General features: G+C 42.9%; 1 protein-coding gene across 8 annotated transcripts in view; it reads left to right on the forward strand.

Annotated features, from left to right (window-relative positions):
* Positions 1-11,155, forward strand: part of PARP6 (poly (ADP-ribose) polymerase family, member 6) — a 42,286-nt gene that overhangs the window by 26,729 nt on the left and 4,402 nt on the right. For 6 of the 8 annotated variants that reach the window (XM_005882815.2, XM_005882814.2, XM_005882810.2 and 3 more), the window contains 2 exons: positions 708-780; positions 2,140-2,209. In XM_005882815.2, coding sequence (XP_005882877.1) covers positions 708-780; positions 2,140-2,209 — 143 coding nt within the window. The remainder of the gene's footprint in view (positions 1-707; positions 781-2,139; positions 2,210-11,155) is intronic. The other 2 variants (XR_001359905.1, XR_001359907.1) reach the window with 1 other exon arrangement.

An 11,155-nucleotide genomic window follows, 5' to 3' on the forward strand; every position in this document is an offset into this window, starting at 1 on the left:
CAAAATAAACATGTTTCTATGAAAATTGAAGCTTTTGTTTTTTGCGGCCCACATAAACTTAAACCTTGTTTATTTGGCCCGTGTTAGCCTTTGAGTTTGACATTCTTGCTGTAGAAGATAAAAAGATAGCATATGATATGGTCTTTACTCTCAAGCTACTTATGATGTAGTTGAGGAGAAATGGCATTTGCACATAAAAGGATGGTTGAAGAAACAGATTAGAGGGATTAGATTTGAAAACTACTTTGAGGAAATCAATTGATGCATAATTGTGGGAGAAAAGAGAGAAAGAAAGAGCCATATTAAGGGTAATGCAAAGGGAGTGGTGGTACCATTTTCCCAAAGTACACCTGAATTCAGGACTGGAAGCCATATTTGCATTCAGTGATAAGTTTGTTGGGTTTGAGAAGAATTCAATTTGAAATATAGGGGAATAGGCCAATGAAAATGCTGAATCAGCAGTTGAGGGTTTAGAATGGGCCTAGCTAAAGCATGGAAGAGATGATGGGACTGGAAATTAAGATATAAGAGGTTAGTCACACATACATCTGCATGCCTGTGACTATGTCCATATGCATGCCCATCACTAAGTATATGTGTCCATCTTCATGTCCTGTGTGGGTGAGAATGGGTGGGAATGGCATTCTTGAAAGTGCTCCTGGGAACCTCATACTGTGAAGAGACATACATTCTACCCTGCCTTACAGTGGGTCCCACATTGAGAACTGGCATTCGATCCTGCGCAATGGGCTGGTGAATGCATCCTACACCAAACTGCAGGTGAGGCTGTGCCCCTTTTTTCTTTTTCTCCACCCCGTTTTCTGCCCCACTCAGTTTTGGGAGAGTCTGCCCTGGAGTACTCAGCTGTTTTTGCCTCAGCATCCTTAAATCTAGTCTGTGTGTGGCTTCCCTAGGGAGGAAGTTGGAAGTGTATGTATAGAATGAATGTAGCTTTTATATATTTTACCTCCTATGTTTTTCGGTGATTTGGGGAATGGGAATGTAGCTGTAGGCAGGAGTATGAATTGCTGATTGCAGCCATTAGATGAATTACCCTATTAGAACTTTTCAATATATGTGACTGTTCATTCAGAGTTATATAGTATCACCAGAGAATTAAATTTCTCCTATGCTCATGGGAGTGGGATGGCTCTTAAGGTACCACTGAAATAAGCATTTTCAGAAGCCTCCATGGGAGAATGAGATGTGGTAAAAGGCTTTATTGGTGGGAGTTACATTCCTCAGGTTCCAAAGTCCTATGCTCCTTAAACCAGTCCTGAAAGAGTGCAGCTGGGGTTCCAGTAGAGCCAAAAGGAGGGCCAGTGTCCAAAGTGACTGTTCCATGTTGAAGCTGGGTCCAGTGCATTTAGTCCAGATTCAGTCCATTAATCCATTGTGTGGGTGCAGGGTAGCTTGCCCCTGCAACAGGATAGCCAGGAGCCCAGCTGCGTGAGAGAGAGAGGCTCCTTTGTTCAGAAGCTTAAATATTCAGGTATAGTGCTGCAGTGGCCACACGCATTCTGGCCACTGATTCACTCCCAGGTGTGACTGACAGACAGGTAGGCATCTTCCACATCACTCAGACCTTACTGCGCATTAGTCCAAACTGCCTTTGTTCACTCCCTTCCCACATCTCTCTATGGGGAACAGACTTGGAGAGTGTTAAATTAGCAAAGCTGTGTAAATGGCATGCCTATATTACCTAGTCTTCCCTTTACTCCTTTTCTGTTAAATAATAACCTGGTTATTAGAACGGTATCAATAGGAGACTTATTTCTTTGCCCTGAGAGACCCCAAGGAACAGTCATTGTTCCTCTTCCTGGCTATCTGTTCTGTAGTTCTTTTTTTTTGGAATCTCATATATACCGACACCTGGGGACAGGAACATGGATTCCAAGGGACTGACTCAGTGGCTGTGCTATTCCTCACTCCAAGGCTTCAATATTTATTATTTCATAGACAAAGGGGTTAACTTGCAACCGATGTTCAGCCAATCGGCATTTTACGAGTAGGTGCCTAGAGCCATCTGAATGAGTGATAATGGAGGGAAGAGAGGGCTGGCTAAGCCTCGTGGCTCCCTAATATACAGTCATGGGAGGGCCCAGGCTCATATTGCTCATCCTGGTGTTTCCCTGCAAGCTGCATGGAGCAGCCTATGGCAAAGGCATCTACCTGAGCCCCATCTCCAGTATTTCCTTTGGATACTCAGGTAAGAAATACTTTCTGGCCACCTTGACTCTATTTATACTGCATCCATTTTGTGAATATACCATCTATGCTCTCCTCCTCTTCTACCATGGATACTTGGTCTATGTCAGCTCTTTTCTCAGTCGTGGATACAAACTGTCTTTCTCAGTTTTCTCTCATTAGAAATTTGGATTCTTCCTTTTTTCCATGGGGATAGTTTTATTCATTATAGAGGCTTGGCAGTGGGAACTGGGAAATGAAACTAGGCTTTTGGTAGACAACATTTTTGGTGTTAGCAATAGCCCGTCATTATAAATTGTGTATGTACACATGTGCATGTGTGTTTACCTATAAATACACTTGAAGGCTTGAGTCCCTTCTGTTGGCTTACATTTCTGGAAACACTGTTCTTCTCCCTGTCAACTCTCTTTTCAACTATGTATAATTACACATTATACTATCAGTCACATTGAATGCAAGAGAAAGCATTTCATTCCAAAGATAAGGCATGAGTGAGGTCCAGAATCTGATTAGGAGATGAGTCTAGTTTTGTCCTGCTCAGAAAATGATTCTGACTTAAAACTCAGTGTTCCAGGTTCATGTCTTCATTCCTTTTCTGTTTTCTTTTGTTCTTGTTCTGTATAAAAGAGAGCCACCATGTAGTTGCATGTATACCATATGAAGGAGACAGTGCTAGAGTCTTTAATATATATATTTTATTGATTTTTTACAGAGAGGAAGGGAGAGGGATAGAGAGTTAGAAATATCGATGAGAGAGAAACATCGACCACCTGCCTCCTGCACACTCCCTACTGGGGATGTGCCCGCAACCAAGGTACATGCCTTGACCGGAATTGAACCTGGAACCTTTCAGTCCGCAGGCTGACACTCTATCCACTGAGCCAAATTGGTTAGGGCAAGTGCTAGAGTCTTTATAGATTATCATTTAGTGTCCTCCAGTAATTATAACTGTATAAAGATTAGAAACTTAGCCCCATAGGTGCAGAACTAGAATAGTCTCTAACAACATAATAAACTAAAAAAGTAGAAAAAAAAGAGATAATATAGGTAAGAACTGAAATCAACCAAATAAAAATAGGTACAACAGATAGAACCAAAAAAGCAAAAGTTGATTCTTTTTAAGAACTAAAAAACAAACAAAAAACAGATACAGCTGGTTAGATTGAAGAAAAAGAGCACAGATACCTGGAAAAGGGAACATAACTACAGATGTAGCAAAATTTAAGAAGCTAATGGGACAATTTTGTCAACTTTATGTCAGTACTTTGAAAACTTTGACAAAATGGATAAATTCTTAGAAAAATATAACTAAAAAAATGATTCAAGAAGAAATAGAAAGCCTAAATAGTCTTAAAACTATAAAAGACATTGAATGGTAGTTTAAAATTTTACACCACACTCCACACCGCCCCCCTACACATACACACATATGCACACAAAACCCAAAAATCCTACTTGGCTCAGATAGTTTTCAAGTCAGGCTAAACTTTCAAGGAACAAATTATTTCACAATTTTACACAGAATCATCCAGAGAATGAAAACATGAATTCATAAGTCATAAAAGATTGGTAAATTTGATTTTATCAAAACTAATAACTTCTGTTTATCAGAAGACATCTTAAGAAAGTGAAAAGATGCCCTAGCCAGTTTGGCTCAGTGGACAGAGCATTGGCCTGTGGACCGAAGGGTCCTGGGTTCAATTCTGGTCAAGGGCACATGCCCAGGTTGCGGGTTTGATCCCAGTAGGGGGCATGCAGGAGGTAGCCGATCAATGATTGTCTCTAATCATTGATGTTTCTATCTCTCTCTCCACTCCCTTCCTCTCTGAGATCAATAAAGATATATTTTAAAAAGAACTTATATTATTTAAGTTTGAAAGAGAAAAGACAAGCTACAAACCAGGAGAAGACATTTATAATACACATAACCACAAAAGATTAGTAATAAAGATATATTTTAAAAATCCTTAGAAATTGCCCTGGCTGGGTAGCTCAGTTTTAGACCATCGTCCTGTGCACCAAAAAGTTGTGGGTTCAATCCAAGGTCAAGGCAAGTACAGGAAGCAACCAATCAATGTTTCTCTTTCTCCCCCTCTCTCCCTATCCTTCACACCCTCCCTTAATCTCTCCTCTCCCTCCCTCTCTAAAAATCAAAAACATATCCTTGGGTGAGAATTTTTTAAAAATTCTTACAGATAAATAAGAAAAAGACAACCCAATATAAAAATTGGCAAATGAGAAAAAGATTACTGGTCAAGATGGCCATGTAGGTAAATGTACTCACCTTCTCCCATAACCACGTCAAAATTGTAACTAAAGTACAGAGCAACCATCATTCAGAACCACCTGTAATCGAGCTGAATGGAAGTCTTACAACTATGAAATTGGAGAAGCCACATTAAGACTGGTAGGGCAGAGACCTGGAAGTGCTGGTCCCACACTCGTGTGGTGCATAAAAATCAGGAGAGATCTCGGCGGTGTAGGCCTCCCCTGAGGAGTAGGGGGCCCCAGTCCCACACCAGACCTCCCCACTGAGGGTTTCAGTGCCAGCAAGAGAAGTCCCAGTAACTTCTAGCTGTAAAAATGAATATGGCTTGAGGCTGAGGAAGGCTGACACTGCTGGAGTGCCAGGGAGTTTCTCTTAAAGGGCCTACACATGGACTTACTAGGACTCACTCTTTCTGAGCTCCAGCATGGGGGAGCAGCTTGAAAGGCACCAGAGACATACGAGGAGAAACTGCATTGTTTGGCATCTAGGTGAGAGCTGGAGGGACAGCTCTCTCCTAGACAGAAGTGCTGGCAGAAGCCATTCATCCTTTGATGAGCCTTTCCCCCACAGAGCTATCAGAGAGGTGCCATATCTGAAATTCCATCAACCTAGCTTACACTGTTTGCCCACCCTGGTGATTCCCTGAGGCCCTTACCACCCAATTTTTTGGCCCACCCAAGCTGTTTCCAGTGGCTTTACCATAGGAATAGCCTGTCTTGACTGGTGCTTCAGATTTTCCTAAAATCTTTCAAATAAGCAGCTTCTGGCATCAGCAAGCCCTTTATTTCTCGTTAAGTGGCCCTAGGCCCAGTACTAACAGTAGCCAGCCTTGCCTGAGCACCTCTAAGCCCAGCACAAGAGACGGCCATCTGCAGGTCACTTTGTAGCTTATGCCTGGTGGCCCTCGGCAGAACACAGGCAATGGCTGACACTGGCCTGCAACTCCTAGGAGATCCCAAAGCCAGTGCACCCAGTGATAGCTTCAGGCAACATTGAAGCACCACCACCCAGCCACCTCCACAAGTGATACACTGAAGTGGTGGAATCAGTGGGTACCAGAGCCCTGCTGAAGCAAGTCTTGCACTGTGTGGTGGGCCCCGGCACAGCTGACCTACCAAGGTGATCGGAAGTTGGTGGTCAGCTGATCAACCTGAGTAAATCCTTTTAATTGACATGCCAACAGCAATCAAGACTCAATTACAACAGAAGGGTGTACAGCCCACATGGGGGGTACACCTGTAGTGCCAAACTTGGGTGATCAGAAAGTCTGTGCTGCTGGACCCCACAGGTCACCAACTACATTAGGCCACGCTACTATGCCTTGGAGACATAGCAGCTCTACCTAATACACAGAAACAAGCACAAGGAGGTGACCAAAATGAGGAGACAAACATCCCACATGAAAGAATGGAACAAAACTCCAGAAAAAAATAAACAAAATGGAGACAAGCAATCAACTAGATTCAGAGTTCAAAACACTGGTTATAAGGATGTCAGGAAACTTAGTGAGAACCTGTTTTTATTTAAAAATAAAAAACACAACTAATTGAAATGAATAATTTACAGGGAATCACCAGTAGAATAGGTGAAGCCAAGAATCAAATTGACTTGGAATATAAGGAAGCAAAAAAAAAAAAAAATCAGAACAACAAGAAAAAAGACCCCCCCACCCCCCAAAATGAGGGTAGTGTAAGGAGCCTCTGGGACAAATCCAAGCATACCAACATTCGCATCATGGGGGTGCTGGAAGGAGAAGAGAAAGAGCAAGAAATTGAAAACCTATTTGAAAAAATAATTACAGAAAACTTACCTAAATTGGTGAAGGAAACAGACATAGAAGTCCAGGGATTGCAGAGTTCCAAAGAAAATGAATCCAAAGAGATCCACACCAAGACACATCATAATTAAAATGCAAAAGGTTAAAGACAAACAATTTTAAAAGCAGTAAGAGAAAAGCAGTTAGTTACCTACAAGGGAGCGCCCATAAGACTGACTGTCAGCTGGTTTCTCAAAAGAAACTTTGCAGCCCAGCCGGCATGGCTTAGTGGTTGAGCATTGACCTATGGTTCAATTCCTGGTCAGAGCACATGCCCAGGTTACAGGCTCAATCCCCAGTAGGAGGTGTGCAGGAGGAAGCCAATTGATGTTTCTTTCATTGGTTTCTCTTTTTCCCTCTCCCTCTCTCAAATCAATAAAGATATATTTTTTTTAAAAGAAAACATTTTTAAAAAAGAAAGAAACTTTGCAGGCTAAAAGGGAGTGGCAAGAAATATTCAAAGTGATGAAAAGCAAGGACCTACAACCAACATTACTTTATCCTGTAAAGCTATCATTTAGAATTGATGGACATATAAAGAGCTACCAGCCAAGAAAAACTAAAGGTGTTCATCACCACCAAACCAGTATTACATGAAATGTTAAAGAGTCTTCTTTAAGAAGAAGAAAAAAGATAAAAATATGAACAATAAAATGGTGATAAATACATATCTATCAAGAATTGAAACTACAAACAAAATGAACAAGCAGAATAGAACAGACTCATAGATACAGAGAACTTTCTGTTGGTTGCCAGATGGGAGGAGGGTTTGGGAGATGGGCAAAAAAGGTGAGGATGTAAAGTACAGCTTAGGGAATCTATACTAATAAAAGGGTAATATGCTAATTAGACCAAATAGACCCAACGTCCTTCCAGACAAAGCCGCAGTGGCTGCGAGGGCCAAGGAGGGCTGGCAGCCGTGGCAGGGGGATGGGGGCGGCACCTTCCCCTGATTGGTCCGGTTGCCTCCCGCCATCAGTAGGACATCCCTGAGGGCTCCTGGACTGTGAGAGGGGGCAGGCCAGGCTGATGGACCCCCACCCACCCACCAGTGCACAAATTTTCATGCACCGGACCTCTAGTATAGTCAGTAATCTAATAACTAGGTGTGGTGCTGGATGGGTGTAGGATTTATTGGGATGATCACTTATTAAGTTATGTAATGTCTGGTCACTGGGGTGAACACCTGAAACTAAAGATGAATGTCAACTGTAATTGAAAATGAAAATGATTTAAAAAATAAGCAGATGACATGAACAGGTATGTCACTGAAGAAATGACCAAAAAATGTGAAAAGCTGCTCAGCCACTATTAAGTAAGTAAAATCAAGACCAAAATGACTTACCATTTTAGCACCCAAATGGATTAGCAAAAATTAAGAAATCTGATAATACCTCTGATTGTACCAGAGTTATAGGTCATTAAGATTTCTTTTATTGCTTATGGGGATATAAATTAGTATGACTCTTTGGTGTTAAATTTGGTGATAATATAAAGCTGAGAAATTTTATCCAATTGACCCAGCATTTTCATTCCTGTATATGTGCACCCAAAGATTGTACAAAAATGTTCAAAGCAATACTGTTTGCAACAGCAAATCTTGGAAACAACCCAAATCAGGATATGTTTTAATACATTCTTACGATTGATTATTTAGCAATGAAAATGAATGAACAGTGGCATTCAACATCATGGAAAAATCTTAGTAATAAGTTGAGGGGGGAAAGGCAAGCTCAAAAGACTAGTCTATGCTACCTTTTTTTAAATGTTGTTCAAAAGCAAATGAAATTAAACATTAGGCATGTGTATGTATGTTTCTGTGTGTGATAAAACTAAAGAAATTTCAGGATGGTGGTTACCTCCCAAAGGGGATGCAGGTAGTTGGGTTAGGATAGCAGCACATAGATGTAAGTCATCGGTAATGTTTTAGGTCTTGGATTTAGTTCTTAGGTTGGATCTGAAGATATTTATTGTCCTGTCCTATATAATAAAAAGCTAATATGCAAATCAACCGAACGGTGGAACGACCAGTCGCTATGACATACACTGACCACCAGGGGGCAGATGCTCAATGCAGGAGCTGCCCCCTGGTGGTCAGTGTGCTCCCACAGGGGGAGTGCTGCTCAGCCAGAAGCTGGGCTCACAGCTGGTGAACACAGCGGCAGTGGTGGGAGCCCCTCCTGCCTCTGCAGCAGTGCTAAGGATCCCTCGGGGGATGTCCGACTGCCAGCTTAGGCTGCTCCCTGGCAGGCGGACATCTCCCAAGGAGTCCCAGACTGCGAGAGGGTGCAGGCCCAGCAGAGGAACCCCTCTCTCCCCGGGCCTCTAGTTAAATATATGATAGTGTGTCATGAACCAAATATTAGTATTAATCCACACAGGGTAAGTGCCCAATAAATATTTGTTAAATGTATACATGGATCTCATTCTGTGTGCCTGGTGTCTAAAGTAGGGTGGGGTTGGGGTAGTCTTTTTGGCTTCTTTGTCTAGGTTCCTCAATTTTTATCTTTATCACAGCCTGAGCTTGCCTCTAATTAATCTCTTATTATTTTCCAAATAGTGAAATTCTCCTGGTTCTCAGTGCCCACAAGATTCTTTCTTCCTATCTATTTTCTCCCTATTCTCTCCCTCTGTCATTGGCCTTTGCACACCATTAAGTGCCTGAAAGCCATTAGTTATCAGATGGAGCCAGGTGTCTTTACCGACTTCTTCTCTTTCTTCATTACTTTACCAATTACTTAAAAACATCATATGATACCATCCTTCTCAAAAAGGTCAATTAACTATAGATACAAAATACCATAGGATTTTGGTATTAGAGCTGTAGGTCATTTTGTCCAATCCCCGTTTTTAGATAAGAGAGCTGAAACTTGGAGATATTAAGTGACTTTGGAGTCACACAGCTGAGTAGCAGAGATAAGACAGAAATCCAGATCTCCTAACTTTTGGGACAGTATTCTAACCATTATATTAGACTGATAGGGTAGGCTTTGCTTGAATGACTGACTCTGTGAGGGCCCCATAGATATTTGAGCCTATATAACAGTGGGTGGAATGTATGCAAGTGTCCAAATAACTGTAGTTACTCTAGAATTTGGTCAACTTTATCTTATTGTGTGTCTCCTTCCACCCTATTCTGCTCTGCTTTGTTCTTTCTCAGGGTAGGATTCTAAGCCAACAGCATTGGGTGCCTTCTGGGAGCAGTATAGAGAGCATCCCTTTGACTAGCAGAGCCTCCAATGACTTGGCTAGAGTATGCACATTAAAATGAAGACCAGTGAGAAAGGAGATGGTAAACTCCCATCTATTCAGTCCTGTTTAGAGACTTGGAATAAGTATATACTCCAGACACAAAACATCCAGGGATTATTCTAGCCATCATGTTCTTAGGGTCTGGTCTTGACAACTGTCTGAAGATCACTGGGGGAGTATGGACAGGACAGTGTGCAACAGGATTGGAATGGGACAGGATTTATATTATAAGGGCCATCTCTAAAACAGCCATAGAAGTCAGATTGGAGAAACCAAGATGGCAGCATAGGTAAACACCGGAGTTTGCTGCCTCGCACAACCACTTCAAAAATACAACTAAAAGACGGAACGGACATCATCCAGAACCACAGGAAGGCTGGCTGAGTGGAAACTCTACAACTAGAAGGAAAGAGAAAAGCATACCGAGACTCAGAGGAGGTGCGGTGCGGAAGTAAAATACTAAGGTACAGAGGCGCACTCGGAGCGGGCTGGAAAATGAAGACCAGTGAGAAAGGAGATGGTAAACTCCATCTATTCAGTCCTGTTTAGAGACTTGGAATAAGTATATACTCCAGACACAAAACATCCAGGGATTATTCTAGCCATCATGTTCTTAGGGTCTGGTCTTGACAACTGTCTGAAGATCACTGGGGGAGTATGGACAGGACAGTGTGCAACAGGATTGGAATGGGACAGGATTTATATTATAAGGGCCATCTCTAAAACAGCCATAGAAGTCAGATTGGAGAAACCAAGATGGCAGCATAGGTAAACACCGGAGTTTGCTGCCTCGCACAACCACTTCAAAAATACAACTAAAAGACGGAACGGACATCATCCAGAACCACAGGAAGGCTGGCTGAGTGGAAACTCTACAACTAGAAGGAAAGAGAAAAGCATACCGAGACTCAGAGGAGGTGCGGTGCGGAAGTAAAATACTAAGGTACAGAGGCGCACTCGGAGCGGGCTGGCGGCTGAGGGCGCGGTTGTCTTTTTCAATCGGGAGGGAGTCTCAGGCTCTGAGCTCCAGTTCCAGGCGAGTCTTTGGGAACCCAGACTCATACGGGAGAAGCGGGACTGTCTGGCATCGGTCGGAACTCAAGGGCAGCTTTCTCTCGAAGGTGCTTACAGCGATTACCGGGACACTGAGAAGCAGAGCCTCTGAGGGCAGGACTGAGAGCAGCCATAACTGCTCGCTCCGCCCTGTTGATCCCGTGGGACCCGCCCTGCCCAAGCCCTGCATGGAGGCTTTTGCTGGGTAGCCTCAGGAAAAGGCTAGATTAGCACCTCCCTAGAGACCCAGGAGCGAGTGTCCCCAGTGGTCAGAGTGGGACCACCCAGTTTTCAGCTTCTCGGACCCTTAAAGGACACACTTAGGGGGCAGACCCAGTGAGCACCAAAGCCCCATTGAAGCAAGTCTTGCCCTGGAGGGGTGTCTCCAGCACAGAAGTTCTCCCACTGTAGACACAGCTGATTCTCACAGCCAATTGGCCTGGAGGTCATTCCCTCCCAGTGTTAACTACAACAATCAAGGCTTAACTACAAAAAGACTCACAAAGAGGTGCACCAAGAGTGTCCACCTCAGGTAATTGGGGAGGCTGAGCCACTGG

This window comes from Myotis brandtii, unplaced genomic scaffold, assembly GCF_000412655.1.
Source record: "Myotis brandtii unplaced genomic scaffold, ASM41265v1 scaffold74, whole genome shotgun sequence".
Taxonomy (NCBI): domain Eukaryota; kingdom Metazoa; phylum Chordata; class Mammalia; order Chiroptera; family Vespertilionidae; genus Myotis; species Myotis brandtii.